The sequence below is a fragment of the Ptychodera flava genome, chromosome 15 (genome assembly GCF_041260155.1).
Source record: "Ptychodera flava strain L36383 chromosome 15, AS_Pfla_20210202, whole genome shotgun sequence".
NCBI classification, from domain to species: domain Eukaryota; kingdom Metazoa; phylum Hemichordata; class Enteropneusta; family Ptychoderidae; genus Ptychodera; species Ptychodera flava.
The window spans coordinates 3,107,721-3,134,605 of NC_091942.1; the positions used below are offsets into that span (position 1 = coordinate 3,107,721).

At 37.7% G+C, this 26,885-nt stretch overlaps 1 protein-coding gene across 7 annotated transcripts in view; it reads right to left on the reverse strand.

Moving 5' to 3' along the window:
- Positions 1-26,885, reverse strand: part of LOC139150901 (alpha-N-acetylgalactosaminide alpha-2,6-sialyltransferase 5-like) — a 417,953-nt gene that overhangs the window by 386,141 nt on the left and 4,927 nt on the right. The window contains exon 1 of one of the 7 annotated variants that reach the window (XR_011556297.1): positions 12,028-12,169. The exons of 2 other annotated variants lie outside the window; for them this stretch is intronic. Coding sequence is in view for 3 of the 5 variants with exons in the window: in XM_070723358.1 (XP_070579459.1) it covers positions 2,124-2,159 (36 nt within the window). In the remaining 2 variants the exon portion in view is untranslated. Of the gene's footprint in view, positions 1-2,123; positions 2,489-8,184; positions 8,542-12,027; positions 12,262-26,885 lie in introns of those variants that run through there. 4 more of the 7 variants (XR_011556296.1, XM_070723359.1, XM_070723361.1 and 1 more) reach the window with 4 other exon arrangements.

Genomic DNA, 26,885 nt, shown 5'->3' on the forward strand with positions numbered 1-26,885 from the left:
GCTGCGACTTCCCATGCACCAGTAATGCAGATACCATCTCTAAATTTGATCACAGACAAGGAGAAAATATAATGACACAAAAGTGAAAGGGGTTCACAATGGCCACAAACAGACGGATCAATAAGCGAAACCATAAACAGAGCTTCAAAAATGTAGACTGGACAAGTGGAGCATGAAAATTTCTGAATTACAAATTCCGCTTTAACTAATTAAATGGGCCGGTATTCCTATGTGTATTCCCATGTGTTGATTTAGCACTGCACGTTCAAAATAAATGAACCCTTCAGCGCGAAATGATAAAATGGCAGGTCTGAGTGTCTAGTAGGGCTATGCGCTGCAATCAACCGGAGCTTCTGTCAGCAAGCAGATATTCAATTGAACAATTAAGAGTGAGACTCCCTAGCTCTATGGGAAAGTCCATTTTCATTCATTCTCCATTGATATAGTCTGTATCGCTTACGTAACTGTTTGTGACCTTGCTTGACCCAAGGGAATAAAGGCTACGAAGTACTTCACCGTTGTATACATTGATTTTTTGTTTGTTTATTTGTTTGTTTGTTTGTTTGTTTGGTGATACATGTATATTTCTTTCGTGTAGATTGTGTCCTTTCTACTGTCTAAGATTGGTTTAATGTTGTGTGTACGTTCGGCCTACAGAGATTCAGCTGTACTGCAGGATGGAGGTAATAAAGGTATGTTACCACCATGAATGCAGCCTAAACATTACATGTTCTCATAGTTGAAGTGATATGAGAGAAAGGGACTTTGCTGGCTAGTTAGTCACGGGAAAACACTCCGCTGTGGATGCGACCACTGCAATCTTACACTTGTTCTCGCCTCTTTTCAAACAGCAACGAGTGCACACCGACAAATCTCTCTTCTCTCTTCTTAAATATTAACCTCAAGTATCAAGTAACTCATCCTTTCCTTCATTCTATGTACACAGTCACAATAAACAACAACAACAACAACAACAACACAAACAACACCTGGTCATATGACTGGGAGCTCGGTATAAGCATCTACTGACAAACAATAACATGAAATAAATCCGCAGACACACAAGCAAGCAGAATAGCAAGTTGCTTGGAGGTTTCCCGGACATACATCAGCGATGGGCTGATGGAAATCAAAACTAATGAAGCGCCCCGTCGTATATTACATGGCCTTCACTTTACTGAGAATACAGAAGATAAAGAAGACAGGCCGGTCTGGTCCCGACGCGACGTTTGATTTCTACCAGATTGGCAAGCCACGCGATTCTCCGAAAGCTAACACAATAACAGACTCTCGGTCGATTGAAATACGAGGACACGTCGCTCCCTCTAAATGTCCACAGGAAGGCGGGGATAACATGAACTTTACGACCTCATTCACAAGGATACGTTGCGATCGTTTTGATATCTAAGTTGACATGAACTAGAAATGTGAAGATTGCGTGAAATCTCATCCTGCAGTCAGCGACTTCAGATGAATCCAGTATCGTTACTAAGCTTCAGAATTCAACCCATACAAACAAAACACGTCGAAACCAAGCAAGTGAGAACACTTCTCTTATGGCTGGCTCTTCTCTGTGTAGGGAACGCAATTAAACACAAACACAGTCGCCGCAATTTTTCAGCTGGCTATTAAAGACCGTTTAGCATGTTATACTAGTGTCTATTACCGGGAATAGACCGTTGTCGACCTTGACAGCTGGCAGCAGTCACGTGTATGAGCAGGTTATGGTCACCGTGAGGCACAAAATGGTGCTTTTCAACACAGAAAGTACTGTCTGAATGCTGTCTGAATGTCGCGACACAGGGTTTCGGAAAGCTGTGAAGGCTAAAATTAAAAGACAGTAAGGCATACATACACCACTTCAAACGAAGGATATATACCACAGCCTTCCGTACACGTTACGATAGGCTGGTAGAGAGTCGGCCTCAACAAGACTGGGAATTCGTCACTTAGTGTGTACAGTCAGGCTTCATACTATTAAACCATAACTGCCTTACGTTGGTTAAAATACGGCGTTCTGAACAGAGCGCCGTAACCAGTAAATCAGTGTGTGAACAGCGAAGGTTGGAAACGATATCCCAAGAAATGACCTGAAAGTTACTAAACATAAGATAAGTGCCTACCCTCAATGTCAAATTCCTCAAAAGCAACCGTTCCATGGAGGAGTAGCTATGCGAATACACACTAGCTGAGCTTGGAACGTTGAATCCTTTGTAAAGTCTGCCCGGTATAAAGGATGGCTGAATGTCGAAGAGTTATAGAAGAGTCTAGCGGCATAAATTAACTCGCCAATACGCTTGGTTCATCTGGTCATGCCCTAAGTTCGGCTTGTTTACAGGAGGGTCATGCTCTGATCCAATTTGCATACAGAAGGCAGAAGAGAAGGGTCACATTAACAACCCACCCTTATGATTTGCATTTATGAATAGGTAATATCTAATAGGTGTATGCCTTGTATGCCTTAATTGGACCAATACCATACGCAATTGAGTGCGACGTCATGGTCGAAGGACACGTGAAACTAAGGATATCTTAACAAAGAATTGGATCTCTCCCGTCACTGCATGGTCAGACTATTTTCAAGGCCCTAATCAGTCTCGACCAAGACGACATATCTTAACTTAATGGGGCAGTAGTTTTCACTTTATTAATATTTTTTATTTACTTATATCATATTTCCAGTAGGTGGCGTCCTACTAGCTGGTCAGTTTCTTGCTAATCACTCAGTTTTCAACATGGCCTAAACATTGTATATGCATGGTACCATATGATTCCTGTGTTTTGATAAGTGAAATTAATAGATTAGAAATAAATTGCAAGCGATACAAATAGTGTTCATGCATTTAAGGTGGTGTATTGGCAAGAGATAGAGGTTACGGTTTAGTGTTTTGTAAAGTAAAGCTTTTACTTAAATAGTATACAATACAACAGGACAAAACGACAACAGCAACACAATAAAAGATATATATACATACATACATACATACATACATACATACATATATATATATATATATATATATATATATATATATATATGTGTGTGTGTGTGTGTGTGTGTGTGTGTGTGTCTGTCTGTGTCTGTGTCTGTGTCTGTGTCTGTGTCTGTCTGTGTGTCTGTCTGTCTGTGTATGTTTCAAATGATAATTAAATAAGTGTGTTTTGGGTTTTTACATTTTTCCTTGTCTTAAATTAAATTAAAACATGAGTATATGAATTTTCCCAATTCACATGTTACTTTATCTGTGCAAGAACAGATGTTTAAAAAGTCGTCTGTTTCCCTGAATGTGTTATTGTCCATGTTTATTTTACAAATAAAATTCAGCAGAGCAGGATATATACCTCATCTTCTACTTGTTTGCCTTTAAAAATTGGACATGCTTTGTCTGTGACATTAATATTTTCATACATAATATGTGTACACTAATACGTAATTTACACCGTGATATGGCTTTTTTTATATTTTTAATTTTTCACTATCATTATTTAATAATTCAAATATATGTTTTTCAAATAAATATTTAATTTTTTCCTTGAAAACTTTAATAGATTGTTGCTTATTTTCCCTTTTAACATCACTGAAGTCTCCAAAATGCATAAAAGATAATTCTTGTTTAACCCAAGTAATCCAATTATTCATCGTTAAGTTATCTAATTGACCGCCTAGATCATATGCTCCACGGATTAGTGTAGTATTGGGTCTCTCATGTATTTCAAACCTCATCTGTATAATACTTGAAACGATTAGAGAATGTCTAGTTCTATTACCTGATTACACATGCTATATTGTTTACTTTAAGAATTTGTTGACAGAATTTAATGTGCAGTTTTTCCATTGGTGTTGTAAAGTTCATGAAGATGGATTTGGTATTTGTATATATGTCTGCAGTCAAAATTTCCGAGTAATATAATAATAAATTAGGTTTTATCATGATATCAAACATCTGAAGATTACCCTTAATTCGAATATTTGGATCTGCATACAGAGGCTGCCTCAACTCAAAACATACTTTCATAGCTGCATTTCAAGGTCAATTTGTGCCCTGTTCAGTTACATGTAAAATTTAATTTCATTCCAAGGCAAGTATATGTCGGCATATTTTCCAACTACTTAACATGTATAGTAACGTTTGATTTGTTTGAAGTTTTTCCTGATTTGTAAAAGACCGTTATTTTTTAGTGAAGCCCTGATTTGTCTATAGCATTCTGCTGACCAGAAGATGACCCTTAATTCGAATATTTGGATCTGCATACAGAGGTCAGTCTTCAGACAATAAACACTCTTGATTGTTTAAGTAAACACCAGGGAATACAGCAAACTGCTCAGTTAAGTTGCAGGGAATTTACCTAGTTTGGCCTGCCAAATATTCCCTCTTCAGCTGTCAAGTTTTTTAAATCGAGCAAAGAATGAGATATTTGGTAATTTTTGGACCAAAAACAGCAAAAGTTTTTCCAAAGTACAAAACTGCAGTTTTTCACCACGATTTTAACAAAGCTTATATAGATTCATCCGTCCGTAACTTCATATCAAATTTCAAAGCAATCGGACGAGAAGTTTCATGGAAGATTTTTTGACAAAAACGTACCAAATGCCTAAAAATGCAAATATGGAAATTTCACCCCTATTTTGAAGAAACTCAACTAAGTTTACCTCTAGGAACATGCATACCGAATTCAAAGCAATCAAACAAGCGGTCTCAGAGAAGATTTTTTGAACAAAAATGTGGACAATGATCCAAAAATACAAATGAAAAAAATTCGCCATAATTTGAACAAGTCTGACTGAAGTTTCCCATAAAATCATGCATAATACGTTTCAAAGCAATCTGTGACCAAAACGGAAAAAAATACTTCAACAATACAAATATGTAAATTTCACCACAATTTGAACAAACCTGATTAAGACCAACCCTAGATCATGCTTGTCAAGTTTCAAAGCAATTGGACAAGCACTTTCAGAAAATCGTTTGACCAAAAGTGAGAAAAATTGCCCCCAAAATACAAATAATTGTGAAAATTTCACCACAATTAGAGCAAATCTATTAACGTCACCCAAGAGAATCTGCATACCAAGTATCAACCAAATCTGGTCTGTGGTTACAGAACTTCAGCAATTTGCAGGATTTCCTCTTTTGACCTAATTTCCATATTTTTGACAGTAACATGTTCATTTGAATATATTCATATCTCCTCTCCTGGGTGCAGCTGTACAGCAAATACTAAGATGGTAGGTGCTGCGGTTTTTGAGTTTTGATGTGGATGAACATACATAGAGACAGACATACAGACGCCACCAACTTACCACATAAGCTCTCTTTGGTAGTATATACATATACCAAGTGTGAGCGAATAAACATAAACTTAGGGAGCCGTCATTATTTACGGCCTGGGGATCGGAGGAATGTAAGGGGTCACTCAAAAAATTATAAACTTAAAGGGGGGGGTCACTCAAAATGTGGACAGGAAGAGGGATTTACTCAATTTTTTGTGCGAAATAAATTGAAACAACTCTCAGATTGCACCATTCCACACATCAATTTCTAAACATTTTCGATGCGAGACGGAGGACACCCCTCTCTCGCGCTTCCCCCTCGGGGTATTCTACCAGTTTTACTAGTAAAAGACAACTCGAAAACATCTCCAATTGCACGAGACTGCACTATTGAATACATCAATTTCTCAATTTTTTTCACAGGATCTAGGACAAAACTAAATTGTTGTGAATTCATACTTTATTATCACAGAAACATTTATTTTCATTGATTTCAGTTCAATAACAATTATGACATTTAACCGGACCATATTCAGGCATTTCATTAAAAGCTGGCAGGTGGAGAAATGACACAAGAAGGTCACATATTTTCCATTCCTGCATATTCTTTGGTCTTCAGTCTCTGGCAAACTGAGAACTTTTTTTTTACAAAATGTAATGTCATGTATTGTTTGGTTGTTAAATATTGTGACTCAAACACTGATCATGCAAAAAATATAATAACAAATATCAGTGTTCAATGTAATTTTCAAAAAAATTTACTGAGTGCAAAATAAATTGAAACACTTGTCAGATTGCAACTTTACACACATCAATTTCTCAAAATTTTCGATACAAGAGGGGGACCCCCTTTCGTACTCTCCCCCTGGGGTGTTCTAACAGTTTTACTTAATAAAAAAGAAATTAAAAACACCTCTCAGATTGCACCAGACTGCACCATTGGACACACCAATTTCTCAAAATTTTCAACCAAAATATAGTAGGGGACAGCCCCCTTCGACACTTTCCCCCTCAGCCTCTCGTGTGTTCTCCCCCTGTACTTTCAAATCCCACCCTGTCATATACAGATCCTAGTGAAACTCTGTCATGATACAATCCAAGTTAAACAATACTATATAGTTGGATACTTGTTTTAGCGTAAGCTTTTATACTTGTATTTTGTTGTCACTTTGAATTTCGTTTTGTTGGTTTCACCTTTTTCAACCGTCATGAGATAACCGATGATAATCAAGCAGGGTGCATCAGGATTTGAAAGGTTTTTATTGCTGTATTTATGAAAATTTTACAAATACCTATATCGGTATTAACTGTCTAAGTGTTGGGAGGGGGGGGGGTCAGTCAAAATTTCTGATTAGAATAGGGGGTTACTCAAATTCATCATGGTTAGCAGGGGGCACTCGAAATTTCTGAGTTTCAGATGAAATTCCTCCGACCCCCATGCCGTAAAAAATGACGTCTCCCTTAGAAAAGCTTGGAAACCATGATTGAGATCAAATGATGATATCATATCGCAAACGTATTTGCTCACGCATACAAATCGTTGAGCAGTTATACTCATTCCGAAACTTGTACTTCTGCAAAGCATGTATACTAGCCAAGGTAGATAATAGCACGATTTGAAAAATAGTTATGTAAATTGAGTGGCTTTAATTTTTTTCTGAGTTATGCAAGAATATAATTGTATTGAGAACAATTGAATGGAGACATGTTAAGCGAGTTTCTTTATGAATTTACGTGTCATACGATTTAGGTAGGACGTACTGGATAGTGTTTTAGCGGCATAAGGAAAATAATGGCATTCAGGAATTAAGTGATGTTAGCGACGCTCCTTCACATTTGTACACTATAGGGAAAAATTGCGAGACTAGAGCGAGAAAATGACGCTTTCTCGCAACTGGTGAGAATCTGTTCTTATTCTCACCGCTGTCGGTGAGAAAATTTTAATCTTCACTGGAGATTGGTGAGAAATGCACTCCTTGGCGAGAATCAAGTGTGGCGAGAATCATCAAGACTCCCCATTCATTCTGATTCATTCTGATTCTCGCCAATGAATGGGGAGTCTTGATGATTCTCGCCAATGAACGGCGAGTCTTGATGATTCTCGCCAGTGAATTTCAATTCTCACTGTACTTGGTGAGAATTTCCATTCTCACCGGTGAGAATTTGTTCTCACACTTGATTCTCGCCAAGGAGTGCATTTCTCACCAATCTCCAGTGCAGATTAAAATTTTCTCACCGACAGCGGTGAGAATAAAAACAGATTCTCACTGATTGCGAGAAAGCGTCATTTTCTCGCTCTAGTCTCGCAATTTTTCTCTATAGTGGTAGAGTCACTCTAAAACAACGTTGATAAACTCTGTAATATAATCCGAAGTGACTACATGTCTCGTACCTGAATGGTATACTAAAGCTACATCCCGAAACCTTGTAATATCAAGACCCTTTTGCCAGTACGATTACTTTAAAACTGAGTATGCCCGGGGTGGGCACTGCTGTAGGACAGCTGTGCACGTGGGTATCGCGGTTTTAGAGTCCATTTTAATCACGTAGAGTTTCGAAATGTCTAGGGTACGTGTGTTGCCAATTCAGTGGTGGTGACGAAGGCATGAATGACGAAGGGATATGGCACATGTCGTTCCGAGAAACCTCTGGAATAAAATTCAGACACTTTACCCAGATACATACCATACCTAAATATAACAAACAAACGCACACGTATGGACGAACGAAGCCATGCATTGGAAAGGCAGGTGGAAATATATTCCCGTCCTCGTTCTAATTACGTTTTAACAATTTTTTAAAGCGCATGCGGGATAACCGGTTCGCAAAGACTCCTTCCGTTAATAAGTCTGCTACAATGTTACAATTATCATCGCTACACTTCCATGTAAATAAGGAAAAAACAGACATACCATTTCTATAGCGGCGGTACTGCCCAAAAAGTTGAAGTTGGTGGAATCAAAGCCCGTATGACGGCCGTGAAACAAACTTCTCGTCGTTGAGACAGTCCAATAAACTATCTCCAGCAGCTATGTGGAAAAATGCGACTTCTTCAATGGCAAAACTCGACCGGTTGGTACTACAAAATTGTGCTAGCTTATTAACGTGTAATGGGGACGTTGAATGTAGTTAAATGATGGACGCTGTTATGGTTCAAAGGCCGACACAAACGTAAAGTTACGTAAGTGTAAGTGGTTAGACTTAATCACATTGGATAGCGACTGAGTGTGCGAGTACCTGGTGGGATATGTGGTGAGCTTTTCAATGTTAGGAATAGCACAGCACTAGCATTTAGCCTATTTCCGAAGAATTGTTCCTAAATATTTATACGACGCAACTTATAGATTCACACTCACAGGGTAAACCTTAACCAAACATTTTACTCAAAGCACAGTCCTCATCAACCTCCCATGTCACCCATGCACACTGTATTCTGACCATGAAACCAAACAAAGATGTCCACTAACCAAATATATGCATAGTTATACTATGCAGCTAATGTTTAAATAGAAACTGATAAAGCTTATCCCCTTCACTACGGTGTAGGGCCTGTGATATTCAGATATTATCTCTTTCGCATCTGAAAGACCGTACAGAACGAATCATGTATTAACCCGCTGTGTGAAAAAAATCCGTGAACGAGGAGGAGTTGTCCACGCAACAAAACAATTGCGAATGGGAGTAGGAGGCAAATGCAAATACGTACCACAAACAATAAACGGCGATAATGCCACACAATCTCGTTAATACACCTTGCCACAAAAGAAAACCATCGGCCGTGATTTGCACAATGGCTATACAGTTCTTTCGGTTTACAAAAATCTTAGAAAATGCTGTGAGGTGTACGATGGTGTATTATTGTGGTGTAAGAGCGCTTCCCTTCCATCTTTCATCCTTCTGTATCTTTGGTGGATGCCCGGAACATTATTGAAAAATGTACCAAATGCTTACAGAAGTATATTTTTATAACGTGATGCACATATTTGCTTTATGCTCGCGTATTTATAGGAGTCACATCTTGCAAAGGTTTGTTTTCTTAAAGTGGCGGGCGGGATATAAAGGAGCAAGATGATTTTCATTATTCAAGATGCCTGTAGTCAGGTCCTTCAAGATATATATATATATATGCCAAACTGTGAAGGTCATAAGATATACAAATTATAAATAAGCTGACATGAAAATGAAAACTATCTCTTACTTATACGATGTAATTGTCAATCAATGTACCAATATACATCGCAAGTTTCATAATTTCTTTTCAGGGTCCTTCCAGTCTTATATCCCTAATTGGGAAAGTTAGTTTAATATACACATTGCAAGTCGTCAACTGTGATCCTGCCAATCCAGATATATATCCCTAATTTGGAAAAACCGTTTAATATGCAAATTAGGACTTGGCTGAAGTAAAACCATAGACCCTCGAGAAAAACTCGAGGGTCTATGGTAAAACGAAATGGACCGGGATCAGGATTAGTGCCAAGTTTGGATGGACGTTTTGGATCATGGCTCTGCATGGTCTGTTGGTAACGGTTCCGATCGTTCGCATTATCTGCGGAACTGTTTGCTCTCAAATTACGCTCAGGCTCGGACTAATATAGATACGTAGAGCCTTCGTTTTCCGGTGTCTTTCAGTTATGCCATGGCAATACTCGAAAAAAAGAAAGAAAGAAAAACTATCAACTTCATCAAGCAGCAGTTTGCTGTAGTGAATTTACTAAAGTTTTCAGGCCATATCAACGTTCATTATGTGAATGATTCGGCTACTGACCGCCATGTACATACGGAATATTGGCGCCGTAAATAGTGGAATAATTATCAAAAAGGTAATAAACTTATAGAAAAATTATAAATAACCCGAAATTGGCAATTTCGTATGGTGAATTACCGATATAGGTTGACTAAACTGTATTCATCTGAACATGGAAGGAGGAACATGTCAGGAAAATGGTAGGAAATGTGTAAACGGCGACGTCATGACCGATCGCTATTAAAATCAGAAAATAAAGGAAGTTCACAACATCACGTAAGGGTCGAGACATTCGATTGAAGCTTACATATTTTTGTAGCATAAGTTTTAGAAGCACAGTGGCTTTGCGGTAGAATGTGACTTTTCTACTCAAAAACCCCTGCAGTTCTTTGTTGGTTCATGGCGTGTTTGGGCTCATGTTGCAACTTGCGAAAAAAAAAAGATTTTCAATTTCAACAACGGTATAAACTTGAGGTGACTTGCAACTCTAATACGATACCTTCTTTTCATTTATTTTTTTTTTAATGAGAGAGAACAGTGGACAGTTTCTTTGAGTAAAGAAGGAGCAAAAGTTCTAAAGTTCTCATTTGTCGTCTGCACTTAAAGTACGATAATCATTGTAAATCTTCTACGATGATGTATTTTGATATGGCAAAGTATCGGAATAATCAGAGTTTCTAACCATCGCTCGACTTGTATAATACAAATTTTAGCTTTCAAATTAACATAGCCTGACCTAACCTGCTTGAAGCGCCGTTTTGTTATGTGTAAGTCCCTAGAAAATTACAGTGGGAACTGAACCTTTTTGCTTCATTACGTACACATGTGTTGAAACTGCTCACTCAGTTGGTAGTCAAACTTCTCAAGATTGACATTAATGAGAGCGATTTCATTAATTTCGTTCACTCCACACTGCAAATGTTAAACTTGGACTCACGTGTCGTCTGTTGCGCATGCCTGAAATTTTCTGTTAACAAACAATTACTGTACCCACATTCTACATAGAGTCATTGGGACGAAAAGCTTTGACCATTGAGAAATCGAATGCATCCTGTTAAATTTTGATAAAAATGTTGGACAACCCAATTCTTTCAACCACAGGGAAGTTTGTGTCCGAAAATAAAGACAAGCCGTGCGCGTCTTTTTATACACTCAGTAATTGGCCAAATCGGTCGGCCATTATCACCAATAATCACCTCAAGTTTAGCGATTCATTGGCATTCCATTTTTATTCCTTGTTACCCAACTAAAATAAAAACTATGCTTCATTTACTGTTATAAGTTGCGGATCGTTAAATTTTGAATGTAGGTCATAAAACCTTTGTTGTTAAGGCTATGTCATAAAATGAGACAGTCGTTACTCTACGCACTTTCGAAAAGAATTACGTGGCAATACGAGAGAGCAGTATCCGAGTCTCTATGCATATGGTGGGTTTTCCCACGGTAACAAAAAACGCTATTTATACCTAACATATGGTCGTTCAGCCTCCGGCATGCTGTGGACATGTTTCACAGGGACACCGGAGGGCGGCCGGTGTACTGCACTCGTTGATGTGGTGTTTGCCGATGTACTACAACACTGACCGCACTGGTATGGCATCGCCATGTTTCCCGGCATGTGAAAGTACAGCAACGCATTGGTTTGCGATGAAATACGTACATACCAGAACTCGACATAAAAGTTATTTATGCCAACAGGCCTGAGGCCGAGTTTCACATTTCACGCGTCACATGACGAAACGGACGTACAAAGGCGACGAGTGTGATAAAAACAATTCCGTCAGACTTGGATATCCGTTCCTTTTTTCCCATCACACTGTAAATACTGAACCAAAACATTGTAAGGAATGTGAAGTTTGAAGTCGGTAGGTCCGTTGAAGCCGTGAAAAAAGCTGGTTCGATCGTCCTGTTATGCCGCCATGTACACATTTTTTGCTCAATCGCAGTGGATTAGTTCTTGGTTATTTTAAATGCTCTTAACAAAAGTCATTGAACAGACTGTTCTTACCTTGCGCCTGGACAGACTAGCCATCATGGCGACTACTGAACCATAGACAGTATGACTTTTAAATGCGAGCTGCTGGCGTTTTATTTAAAGGATGCACGTGACATCACGGTATACACCCGCAAAAAAGCTGATGATGCATCGTACCGAATACGACAAAATTCACGTTTCGTCAAGCCTTTACTGTTTTCTCAGTCAGTGCGTTCAGTACAATTCGTAAACTATATTCCAAATATGCGACCTTTAATTGACCTAAAGCCCTAGTTCACGTATCCGGACTCCTTATTTAAAAATATGGAGACCGCCATTTTTCACTTTGTAACAAAAATAGTAACGCTTTGGACACCGGCGGCAATATTTCCATCACAATGACTGAATCTCTTTCGTTTCCCATTCAATTTTGCACCCAGATGAATTATCAAGGACATAGCCTCACAACCAACCCCTGCTATGGTCTGTCTTCAGCTAAACGCTTGTTCTTCCATATTTAAATGAATATGAAATAAATTATATCGCTATATCGTATTTACTTTATTGGTGATGATGCAGCAAGCCTACACTGGCACGCGTTGGAGTTGCATTTTTTCAGAGGTATTGCTCTGAACAAAATGATTGACTGAATAAATTTTAAGGGAAAAAATTGAATTTAACAGAACGTCTATAAAATCAGTCCGTGTCTGTGACAACCATTTATTCGAGAACCAGGTATTGAGAGTTGCCGCCGTAACTTTCTCCTCCAACGTTTTCAGTCACGTGACGTCCATCTGTTGTTCGCGTATTCGCAAGGGAACTTAAAGCCGTGCAAAAGGTCGTAAAAGGATGAGGTATACAGAGCCGTGCGTGCTTTCGGAATTTGCAGATTGCTATATGTCTTCTTCAGACTTCTCAATTGATTATGTGTCACTGTGTGACCGTTGAGGGCACCTTTCTTGTAGCTCGCTTTCGTTGATGACAGTGTATGTCACAAATTACGCCACAGTGAAAGCAAAGAAGAATAAGAAACTCTATTCTAAAACTTAATTTTTACAATCATTGATCATGTCAGAGAGGAATAATTTAAACAGAGACCAAACCGCGGTTTAGAAACGAAACAAACTTTCAGCATTGCCGTAGGCCCTAAATGGTTAATTAATTAGTTTCTGAAACCGAAGCATATGTTCTAAATATATCACTAAAGATGCGACATCGTGGCAAAATAAATAAGTCTATACATTGTGTATATGTACATATGGATAATACAGACATAGTATGTTTGGTTATTATGCCGTGGTCGGGCCGGGATTTTGTACTTGTGCTCTGCCAAAATTAGCTTCCACATTATCAAATCAAAAGTACAAAAATGACACTCTAACAAGACGAATACGGATTTCACGACTCTCTGCAGAAGTCTGCCGTTTCCATTCTGCTGGATCAATTCATTGCCAAACAAGCCTAAAGTTACATTCTTGTTAATCCTTTGAGTGCAGTTATTTTTCCCTCCAAAAATTTAGTGCATCATTTTAATAATTTTTATGAATTTTTCTATAATAGTTTTGATAATTTTGGACCAAATGGTCATAGCTTTTAATTGGCTACAGTTTTTTTATCAAATTTTGGGGATAATCTGAAAACAAATTGTCTAGATTTACCAAATAGTCTGCGTTATATTTTTTAAAAGTGACAAAAATTGACTTTGGCACTCAAAGGGTTTAGGCAAGGTGTTGTATTCACACTCCAATGGAGTGACATCAGAGAACGAAACCCGGGAGAATCCCAAAATAACGTTGGACACTGAAACAAGCTTTTTGATTAGACCGATTATAAATTAAGTGACCCCTCTGTGATGGGGGAGGACGTATGACCACTGTTTACAATTTTCCAATTCAAGACGACTTCCTGTAATTTAGCGTTCCATCTCGGCAATAATAACATGCAACAGGCACGACTGCAGAGAGATGTGGAAGAGGACAAAACGGGGGGGGGGGGTGCATAAATTGTGCGATTCCATACGCTGAGTATTACGAAAAAGACAGAACCCTTGTAATGGCAGATGATTTAAACAGATAAATATGTGAAGCGTACGCTAAAGCCGCATCTCAGACACATTTGTAAATACTTCATTGCCTTTAAGCTTTTTACAGACCCAATATGACTGCAAAACAGCTGCCTGCATGCATGTTTCTAAAGTCATCCAACCGTCGACCAAATCGACGACACGATTTGACCTCTGTCATGTATGCGAACGATCATGGATTACTTCTGGGAGCAAACGTAAATTATTATAACAGGGAACAGGGGCACTTTTTAATTGCCCGTCTCCAAATGTGCTGGGTTTGAAATGGTATATATGCGATGGACTGGAACTATAGTAAAATAAATATTTGAATTTAATTTCTCTGCTGTTCCGCTATTGATTCTTTTTCATAATTGAGTTTTATTTTTAGATATATGAGGAAAAATTCATATCTGTGTTGTAAAGTGTCAATCTATAAATACATTCAGGGCCATTATAATGCCTGGTGGAAGTCATTGTGTTATAACGATTTTTGCAGTATGTAACCATGCATGAACACGCACGCTTCGAACTATCAAGTCGATGAAAGTATTTTGCTCGTCGGGTTTTATCGAGGATAAATGGTGAAAGGGAAATAATGAAGCTGAATATTTACTCATGCATAAAAACGTCACGACATTCATTGCCGGCATGTCTATTGATAACCTTATCGGAAAATCATTAATTCAAAAATCCTCCATACCCTCAATAATGATGTTACAGACAGAAACACTACAGTTGTTGCACTGTACTCTTTTCAGCTTTTTTTTTTAAATTTTACCTGCGGTTCCCATTCGTTCTCATCTTCTAACACAATTAAATATTTACTATGATTTGCAGAAGGACCTTATTTAATTTTGAAACCTTACACTTAGTAAAATGTTCAATACACATTCGGTGTATCGATAAAAATGCGGATTTGCATATTATCCATATTTACCGATGGTACTATTGATGTACTAATCCACACACAGGTATTCTGGATCTAAATCAACAGTGTGCCCGCTGTTACATGTTGATTTATGTGATCTTGTTTGGTTAAAGACTCTCTTCAGCAAATATTAGAGTTATTCCATCTTACATGTTACTGTGGAAGTCTGGGAAGTACAACAAGGAATAGCGGAATGCGATCATGAGAAAGCTGTCACCGAATTGACTTTATTTAAGCTGTTTATTGTATCCTCATATTAGCTTAAAGTGGATAAAGACAGCGGAAGGGTGGGTTCGTATACTCAAATCGAACATGAAAAACACATCTATCCATTCTTCAACCGAACCCAGAATCCAACGGGAAAAGGGCATGTTACATGAACGTTCCCCATCATCAACTACTTATGTCATAGATTTTTACTATAATTACAAACACACACTCTTTGTAAACATGGATATGAAAACCTCACTGCCGGTCACATTCAGTATTTCACCCAGGATGGCATGAACAGGGGAGATTTCCCCCCTTTACCAGAAAACTAAGGGGGATTTCACTTGTTCATGTGTTCTACTTGAATCTCTATGGTGTGACTGGAAACATTTTATGGGAGGGGCGCTGGTCCCCCTTGACAAATTACTAGGGGGTGCCAACATGTCAACAGAGGGAAATCCCCATCCCCCTCTCTAAATGAAGCACTGCACATTGTGGTGTCTTGCCTCGAAAATTACCAACTGATGTTTGGCAAGTACGACGCATATAAAAATAGCTCACAGACAAACCAAATTGGTACGGTCCTATAAAAGTATGAAGTTTTGTCCAATGCAAATCACTTGATTTCAGCCAACATCTTTATAGTCAATAACTGATGTTTCACAATCGCAGGCTAATGGTCGGTGCACTCTTCAACATGAACTAATGGGATAATAAATTAAATAAATATTGATCTTCACAAAATCTGTCTCTCTGTCTGTCTGGCTCTCTCTCTCTCTCTCTCTCTCTCTCTCTCTCTCTCTCTCTCTCTCTCTCTCCTCTCTCTCTCTCTCTCTCTCTCTCTCTCTCTCTCTCTCTCTCTCTCTCTCGCGTGTTCGCTCCCTTAATCGTGCAATAGTCTTTATGGCAACCACATCACGTCGACATAAAACAAATAAAAAAGCTGTACACTTTAATATGTTGTCAGCTAAGCTTCATATTTCATATTTCTTTTATTTGCACGTGGTGTATAAATCCGGCAAAGGATGTCGTTTTGCAGACTGTTGAAGCAAATGTAATCAAACAAATAGAAAGATTAGCCTAACATCAAAGTACATCAGATGTATATAGCTTTTTTATTGATTTGGAGTCGACGTGATGTGGCTATACTATACCCAGGCTATACGAAAGATTACTGAAGAACAGCCTTTGCTAGATCAATAAACGTGCGCTGTTGACTCCCCAGTCGGCGAGGTGTAATGTGCTTGCGTATTGCGCAAACAACGATTGCCAAACTTTTGATGGTATCATGGGGCTAGCGCAAGTGTACGTCCCCAGGGGTGGTGAGATGGTAGGGGTGTCTTAGTCTGAGCACAGGATTCTTGTTGCTATTGTTTATTTTGATACGTCGGGCTACGGTGTTACTAGTAGTAAAGATTAATACTACCATAATAAGGTGACTTGGTCTTATCTTAGCACTGGTTTTGTAAAGATTTCTTTTTCTCCTTCACTGTGTCATGTATATGTACTGACAATAATCTTACGCTAGGTTTTATGACCATATTGAATCTATATTAGTATAATCCGATGCGTTTTGACTGCCTTATGCACCAAAGCAAGCAACGGTAAGTTACTAATCTATGGACGCCGTCGCCAGATTATCACCGGATTAAAGTCAACAACGAACGCACCAGCAAGAATATACCCCGACATTTTCAAAATGATTCAAAATAATAATTCTCAAAATTTTATGGGTCTCGGCCAGCCAACAAAATAAAGATAAATAAAAATAAAAATATTTTCCTCCGACTTACCTACTCCAATTTTCGGAGACATATTACCGGTTTTATTTGGTCTTACCATGAAGCTAAAAAAGGATGGTCTAACGGTATGTTTGTTCTGTTTGTCAGTGGAGTTTCTTGTTCTACTCCCCTTACGATCGAGTCAAAATGCTCAGTGTATGGCTAGTCAAGGCAGCATGTATGGCTGAATTAGTGCCATTTTGTTGCTCACAAATGAATTATGTAGTCTAGTCTAATTCTAGACTGGGCCAGAATTCATTTGTCCACAATAACGCTGCGCTGTGTTTGCACTGCTATATGCCAAGGTACTGGGGAGATGAAGAAGAGAGCCTGAGGGAGGAAGAGAATGGACTTGTCTTTTCAGGTTTTAGGACAAGAATTTATGACTGTCTGTGTCTCTTGGTAACCATGGCTGTCAAGCACGCGTCGTTTAACAGAGAGTGTCAGATCAATATCTGTCTAGAACTGAAATGAAATCCACTGCGCACATCATACAAAGTTTGATGGGTGGTTATATATTGAGGAATGCTTTTATCACAACGGAAACAGGTTGATGTCCTTTGTGTATGAGTTTCAGTGCGGAAACTACTGGTGGCGTCTTCTGTTCTTGTCAGCTGCCGAATTATTTGACACTGCGGTTACAGTCCGGGTCATCTCCAAAATTGGAGCGCTATACCATAATATTTTCCCCCTCTCATTAGCCAATCAGCGGCCAGCGCGCCATCAGTAAAATTGTATTTCCTGGCAACCTCCACATGCGTCCTTCGTTACGTACGCCATACTGTGTCGAACTCCCGCGCCGTATTCTGTCATAATGTCGAACAGTTGTGTGGCCACTCTGTCAAAACACAATTTCAAAATCGCGTACCAGTTTTATTCTGGCTAAGACAACCAAACCCCATATATCGCTGTGATTCCTAGACTCTGGCTTGAAGTCCTGCGAAATATAAATCGTGTACCTACACAGATCGTTCAGAATACCCCATTTGTGTCGGAGATGGCAGCGATACAAATTCTACCGTATGGGGAACAGTTGTGTGGCCACTCTGTCAACACATTTTCAAAATCGCGTACCATTTTTAGTCTGCGTTTGACAACTACAAAACAGGTATCGTTCTAAAGCTCTGACATTGCTCTTCTTTCTTGCAAAATGTTATACGCGTACCTACACAAATAACCTTTATAACAGTATTTCTAATAGAGATGACGAACATCCACAAAATGATTCTCGGTACTTGAGCGAAATCGATAAACTTGGGGTAGAAATGAATCGTCAATATTTCGAATATTTGTTCACTAATCGGACTCCTTGTTGGACATGACCTTCTGCAGAACACGTGGATTATGTTGACTGTCGAAATTCGTCGAAATTCACCAGACAGGGGCTTAATAAGCGGCCCAAACCTGCCGATCACACTTGGTGGGTAATTTGTGACACAGCGTGACCCGTACTTTATTAATGATGTAATCTGGTCGATGATTGGCTGAATGCCGGAATACATTATCATAATGAGTCTCCAATTTTGGAGCTGACCCGGACTGGTTACAGGGAAGGTCGTCGGAACCCCGCTCAAAGGTCGTGTTGGACCTGCATATGACCAGTGTAAACACTGTATAAAAAGTTCTTCGGCGATTGATAAAGGTTAAACACGTTTTTCATAATGTACACAGTAAAATTTACATGTTGCAGCTATGTTATCATGATGCATCTAGATATCGTACGTAAAACTCATAAAATAATTGATTATAAACAAGAAAGTCGCACAGGCTGAGTTACGATGACTCCCTTCCTTAGAGAGTGCATTGAAAACATATGTAACTGTTGTGTACAGCATGAGACAACACAGCTGTGAAAAATGTTGATAAACTTTTTATCTAACAAAAGATTGCATCAAGCATACTTTTTAACATTAGATGTATACCTAACAGTGCTCAAAAATGTCTATCCCGGTTGTTTGTACCTCAAAGTTGCTACGATGAGCCATAGTAAAGTAATGGGCGGGTCAACGAACTTTTCATAATTGGGCTTCCAGTGTGTTGAATTCACTGCCAAATGAGAGGACAGCAGTATCAACGATTGGTAAATTTCAGTAAAAACTGCAAGTATTAATTTGAAACATGATTCTCTTCTTAGATAAAAAGGAATATTGTTTTCATGAAATCGATATTTTTATTGCTAATAGGTTTTGGTATATTTACGTTGCTTGATGTATAATTGGCCGATAATTAACAGTGTAAGTAGATGAATGAATGAATGAATGAATGAATGAATGAATGAATAATCCATTGACGGTAATTTTCCATGAGATATATGGATCAAAGTAGAAGATAATTTTTCCATAACGCAATGACGTAAACGAGTAATCTAAAAGCTTGTATCAGAAATATCAAGAGAACCATACAATCATACTGTTTTGGAGTTTGGGCAGTCCAAAACTACACATGCTTTCTGTATTGAAACTGTTTGTCCCGATATACTTGAACCTCGCTGTCTCTTGGTCAAAAATAACTCGATCTACCCGGCAATTATCGTATAGACGAGTAACATCATGACAAAGCTTTAAACTGTATTTATGTTAATACTGTCTAAAGTAGAGTTATAATTACCGAAATTGAGCAATAATTTTAGATTGGTAAAGGATATATGTGTTTTATCTTCTTATTCACAGGGTCAGATTTTTTCAAAGTGTACGTTTAATCTATTTATCTTTCATATTCCCTCGTTACTGGATCTGGAACATACTGAAAAAATTAAAACATCTGAAGTAGTGTTTGAATACTCATGACATTATTTTGTTGAGAGAAAACTTCTGTGCAAATGTATCAGCAAGCTCAATTTTGTTTCAACTTTGTGGTCGCAAACATCGAGCGGTTTTAAAAAATTGTGAATGAAAGGTCTGTGAGTATAGTAGACACACAATCCTACTCAAATATTCGTTAAAAGGGCGTTGTATAGCTTTAGTTATCCTGACCTAAAGAGCATGCACTATGCACTAGCTGACCTAAGCCATAAGGTCACAACATAGCCATTCAACGTGTTGATCCCATGACATCGTTTTTCTGCAATAGAACAGTGACAAAACAACTACACAACCATTCACCCTTCCGAGTCTGCTACTTGTAATTGCTGTCTTTTTTCGATAGCTACTGGAGAATAGTCGGACTCTTGTTTCACTGGATAAGGGGAGCTTTCAATTTTATGAGGGGTGTGCCAATTAAGTAACAAGTTACCCTCCCCCATATGCGCCTTTTTAAAGTGTGAATCTCCATTCTTGGAACATGCAATGGAACTGTTGAAGTTTTGAACACGTCCGACTTTGACACACATAATATGTACTTGGTTCTCAATAGGTAGACATTCATTTATTTGAGATGTTTTTTGTGTGGGAAATATTTGAAATCACACAGATCAAACTTACTTTACTCAACACTGATACCTTCATTTCGTAGTTGTGCACTTGGAACTAATTTGCAGATGAAATGATAATGATTGAAATCTCTATAGCTTGACATGGCAAAGTAAAGCTGACAGTATATAAAGTCCTGTTTGTGACGTTTATATGCAATCACACTCGTTTTATAGCAGCAATGATTGTAGCCCGAGGGCAGTGCGCCGGCTTCTTTAGATTAGATTAGATTAGATTCGATTAGATTAGATTAGATTAGATTAGATTAGATTAGATTAGATTAGATAAGTTTAGAATAACTTTGCTGTCCATAAAATGGAAAGTCGTCTTTCTATCACTTGCAGTAAAATACAAACAATAAAATACGAAAAGATAAAACAGCAGACAATAAAATAAACACACTGCTGATCAAAGGCACACGACAGTGGTTTGAATGAAAATAGAGTATAAAATTTCAAAATGGGTTAACGACTCCAAAGCGTCAGCACCACTAAAATCACATAAAACTTCAACGACATTGTTATACGAGTTTTAGCATAGATATGCTCCACAATAACAATCACCGGTACGCTGACATTGAAAAAGACAGGAGCGAGTGACAAGAGGTATGCACGACGAGTTGCGCCCTCTATACCTTTCTTTCGTGTTGGCTGTTGTAGGCGGACAGATCAACTGTTTTCAAGGCGATGCTTTTAGTGTCAAAAGAAGCTGTCCACAATAGAAATAATTTAAGGTTGCCAGTCGTAACATAATGTCTTCATCGTGAAATGTATACACAATAATTTTCATATTTGTCGGCGAAATGCAACAAGTCAGTGTTTAATTTTTCCTGGAAAATGTATAAAGCATGGTGGGTTTAAATCCACCGAAACCTTTGTACACAGTACAAGACTAGACTCAAACAAAACACGTTGGTTCTTTTATTACATACATCATTGGTACTGTATTATATTGCTGTGTGGATTTTGAATGCCCTTGTCGCATTTGTTTAAACTACATACAGAATCAAATTTCAGAGATTTATTTTACAGAAGCTCGTGTATTAATTCATTATTTATGAAATCATTATTGAGGTTACAGATGTGTAAAGACATTTTTCAGATTTATTTTTGTTCATCAACTGCATCTTCTTGGCTTACTCTATAAAGCCACCAATAAACCAAAAACTGCAGATTAAAATGTTGCTGTAAGGAGATTAAAAGACAGGAGTCAGTGAATAATATAATAGCGAATTACATATCATGCCGCTGAACTTGCTGTACAGAGTAGAACAACTGAAAACCTGTTGTTGATACACACATCTTTCGCTGACGGAGGTTCGAACCCATAACGTCTGCCTTTTCATCTTCTAACACCGAGTGTTTTTATCTGCCACATTTGCGTTTTGTAATTGTAGGAAGGGGTCGATGGAAAGCAGGGGTGACTTTTACAAAACTTTTGTGGGTTCAAATTTTACAATCAATGGTTTCGGGATAAAATTTTACAGAGGTTTTATTGAAAATGGCAAAAAACCAACAACAGGGCACGAAAAAAAATGAGTGTTCTTGGATGGGTTATGAAAATTCCAGGGAAGGTAAGGGGTGGGCCACCAAAATTTTTTACACCATGACAGACAGAGAATATTTTTCAGCATTTTTGTTCCTTGTTGAAGCTGGAGTTCCTTGTTAAACTTCTTGTAGCATGATGAAATACCAAGTCTTAAACCTCACAATGCAGTTGTTATGTGTAAAATGAGCAATATTATTATTGAAAATTGACTTCATTTGTCAACAATAATAATGGTTGGTAATGATACAGAGGCTAGGTTGAAACTGGTTATTTCATCATGCTATAGGAAGAACTAGAATACGTAGTGGACACACAGGAAAAAATACTGAAAAAAAGGAGAAAAAATGGCATTAATGGGTCTTTTATAGTTAGCCCATGAAGGACTATTCCGATGGCAGACTGTCATTTCAGTGGAGTAACATCGAATATCTTGGAAAGAAGGCAGACACTGGGTTGTGGAAGGTGCATTGAAATCACAATGGTCATGTTATACATTTTCCCCCAACATCTTTGTACTTGGTATCTGCTTTTATGCTGTGTACCTCTTCCAGACCATTCATGTTTATATTTGCTTTAGTGACAATTGTTGCTCTTTTTGTTCAAAGTGTGTTCTCTTTTAATCTCCTGTCTTGAAGTATGCATCATTTGGAAGGTATTGAGGGTCAGTAGCTGTACATAATTTGGCTATTTTTTAGTATTTTGTGTTCCGTGTGTTTCACTTGAAGTTCTTATTTTACTCAGAGTATGATGAAATGCACAATATTGAGCTTGTTAGAGTAACTTGGAGATGTGCAGTGAACACTGTCATCATTAAAAATAATTCATGTCTAAATCAATGCTTCAACTATAACAACTATAACAGCACTGAATGAACTTGTAGATTGTTTATAAGGTATTTGGTAATTTCATCATTCTTTGAGATTAAAATAGCACAACACAATACTGAAAAGTAGCTGTAGGTGTTACAAGTAGTAAAGCTTGAACATATGTTACTTTGTTTGTTTATTATTTATATATTTATTTGTTTATTATTTATTTCAAGAATGCAAGAATGATGTTTTCACTAAAGCATATATTAAAAGTTATAAGGATTATATATATGTGTACTACTTTGTACCTAAGTATGTAGGCCTAATCTTTCTTTTTTGACGGGTGGGGGGGGGGGCAAAAATTTTTGCTGGTGTTAGGGGGGGGCCTGTAAAAAATATATGCACCACATATTTTCTCTTCCAGCCCCTCCTGCCGTTAATTGTGCTCGTTCCCTAAGTTTAGAAGCGCAGACCCAAGGTTTTCCTATACAGTGTACGCAAACGGGATGGAAGTTGTCTATGGTCGACCGTTTTTTAGACATCTTTCAGTAAGTTGAACAACACTATCAACTGCTCGTTTGCAACAATATAAGGTCAAATTATACAAATAATGTCCCTTTGACAATTCAATTACAGTCCAAAGTCTGGCCTACACGTTGTGAATTACATCCAATGGGGACAAGCTGAACACTGTGTTTGAACATGCTGTACTGAGCAGATCAACCGAACAGATGTTGATACACACATGTATAGAACTATAAAACTTGTCAATGGTGTTTACTAATTATACATGTTCATGAGTGGAACATGCAAAATACCAGATATTGTTTCTGTGAAGTGCGTGAAGCTGATACTCAAAGTGTTATATTCCAAATGCAAAAGAGATATGTTCCGTTTATCAAAATGGCTTCAAAGCAGAAGTAGGCTTGTTTTCGCTCACTTTTGATATTTCATCATAGCGAACACTTTACATGTTAAATTTATCGGATGAAATATATGTACCGAACGGTACACTTTATTTTACAGTGCATACACGACCCCCTCCCCATTCCTCCGCCCACCCCTCACGATAACTGAACCCTTCCCAAATCCGTGTAGGGTATATAGGCGAGCGGCGAATTCCACATAAAAGGGCCTTATTTTAGGAGTTTAATGTACCCACCTTACATACGGCCACATCATACGTCATTTGAAAGCTTATTATCTCTACTTCAAGAAAATTGACGATGTGGAGCTGCCAAGTAGGGCCATAACCTCCTAATTTGCATAATTAACAAGGGTACCCAATTGCATAAATGCGATATAATATTTGAAATTTATTGTTAACTTCTTTAACGATACGTTTAAACTATCGAGTGATATATCAAATGAAAGGTCTTTCCATGTAGAATACAAAATGGATATTCAAAGAGATATTGAAATTGATTATACTGAAATATTTTCATGTTTATATGGAAAACAATATTTTCCCGTATTGAATAACAATATTTTAAAAATTTGAACACATACAGCAACAAACACAGCCACACCATACGTCATTTGAAAGCTTATTATCTCTACTTCACGAAAATTGACAATTTGGAGCTACCAAATCGGGCCATAACCCCCTAATTTGCATAATAAAACACGCATACCCAATTTGCATAAATGCGATATAGTATTATAAATTTATAGTTAACTTTTCTAAACAAACGTTTTAAACTATCGAGTGATATAGCAAATGAAAGGTAGTTACATGTAGAATACAAAATGAATATTCAAAGAGATATTGAAATGGATTTCACTGAAATATTTTCATATTTATATGGAAAAAATATTTTCCCCTTAGAATAACAATATTTAAAAATGTTAACACATAGAGTCCTATCATACAGCCACATCATACGTCTTTTGAAAGCTTATTATCTCTACTTGAAGAAAATTGACAATGTGGAGCTATCAAGGAAGGCCGTACCCCTTTATGTCCATAAATTACACTGGTAAGCAATTTGCAGAAATGAGATATGAAATTAGAAAATTCATTGTTAACTATTCTTAACACACTTTCACACTATCGAGTGATATATGGTCTGTGGTGATGGTATTTGCATGTAAAACACAAAATTGATATCAAAAGTGATATTTAAATTAATTTACGGAAATATTTTCATATTTCTGTTGAAATAAATATTTCCTCTTTTTAATAATGGTATTTAAAAAAAATAATTTAAGTATCAATGCAACAAAAAGATCCACACGAAAGACACTATTGTAGTTGTTGAAATGTAGCTTTGTAGCGGAAACAATGTGTCAGAGTAAGCTACAGTCAAAGTAATGGCATGATTTATGATCCAAATCATTCATGTCATTTCCAGTAAATCTAGTAATTGTAGGAATTCATCATCCTCTTCTTCACCAGCATTGTCATGAGTAAAAGGGTTGCCACAGTTATCGCTGCCTTGGCAGGAACAAAGGTCTGTGCAGGGAAGATTAATTCAACAGCAGACACAATTGGTGACATGTAATAAGAGAAAGCAGCTCCGCAAATCGTTCATATCTTAGTTGTTTGAATTTTGTGTACGTACATGTGTATATTGTAAGTGTATATTATCTTATGTTTGGCCGTTTTATGTATAGTGTTGATTTGCCATGGCGAGACGTAACCCTAATCTACGTGTTCTGCCCTATGGGGTAGCAAGACTAATGTGACACTGCGATATTCTTTGATGCTACCTTTCGAGAGTACTGAGTTGTCTTCATCAGTCCTTCATTTTCTTTTAGTGAAACATGTGCACTGATTGAATGATTGTAGGTGTTACCAATCGAGTTGTTCCACTGAAAGTTCAGTTTGTTCAAGTACGGAAGCTAGGATGTCTACTGTTCGTTCAGGCTGTATTTGTGTAAGCTCATTTGAATCGGAGATCGGACTGTTGTAGGTTTTGTGAAGTTTGGCATCATCGTAACGCTTATATTACCGTTTCTTAAGTATGTGATTAGGCTACGCTCACAAATAACGGTGAGAGGCAGAGGAATTCGGGTTGGAATCGAAAATTTTGGGAGATTGTAGAGGGGTACTTGGAGATTTTGATCAGCATTTAGGGGACCTGAAAATGTTTTGGTTCCCTTTTACTATTTACGATTCCAAGGAAATTTGAAATTAATTTAATGAAAATTTAATAACATTTAAATGTCATCCGATTGTCCAAAGTTAGTAATAATTTAACAAGATTTAGAATCGTTTGGTCGCATTTCATTACTTTTATCTCGAAAATATCTTGTATTCTCTATTGCCTTGTTGTTGCATGATTGTTCTAATGTATCGTAATGTTTCGCGTTTAACAAGGCCCTTGAATGTTGCCGTTTGGTTTCGTGAACCGCAATGTATCTGTTGGTTTTGTGTGTGTTTTGCAGTCGAGAATGTCCTCTTTGTTCCACCGATGACCTTTATAGATAATGAGGTCTAACGATATGATTTCTTGAGAAGAGCTTTCGAAAATTTGAAAGTATGATGCATTTTTTCATGTTTGATGTGAATTCATTAAGCTCGTGTTGATTTCCAATGAGACTCATACATCGTTTCTGAATCTCAGTCAGAGCGATATTTGTTCAGTGCGTTGCTGAATTATTCTCATTTTGTCTTGTGAAATGTAATGTCGGGAATTTCTGGTAAAACTGGAGATCTCGTACCGCACCCAAGTACATGACGGTAAAATTCACTGTTGACTTGAAAGTGTTGTTTTTCAAGATTATTTTCAGCATAGCTATCATGTATTTTGTTGTTGGTTGTTTGATTATGCAATCATTTGATGATCTTTCCTGATTTAATGCTCTGTCGACTGATTCCATTGGTTCATTGTGCGTTGTATTAGTGTACATTGAAACAATGTCTAGTGTTACCAATGTCGCATTGGCTGGAACTTTTATTGTCTCAATTTTCCGTGTAAAATCAGTCGTATCTTTGATGTATGTTGTTTATTTCTTCACGATTTATTTGAGAAAATAGTCAATGAATTTTGATCTGTGAAAGATTGGACTGCATCATCCACTTATAATTGGGCGGCCGACGAACTTTCCTCGTGGGCGTCATTTTATTCACTTGTATTTTTAGCATAAGGTACCAACTTGTAAGTGGTGCTAGTGTTTTACTCTTAACTAGAATAATCG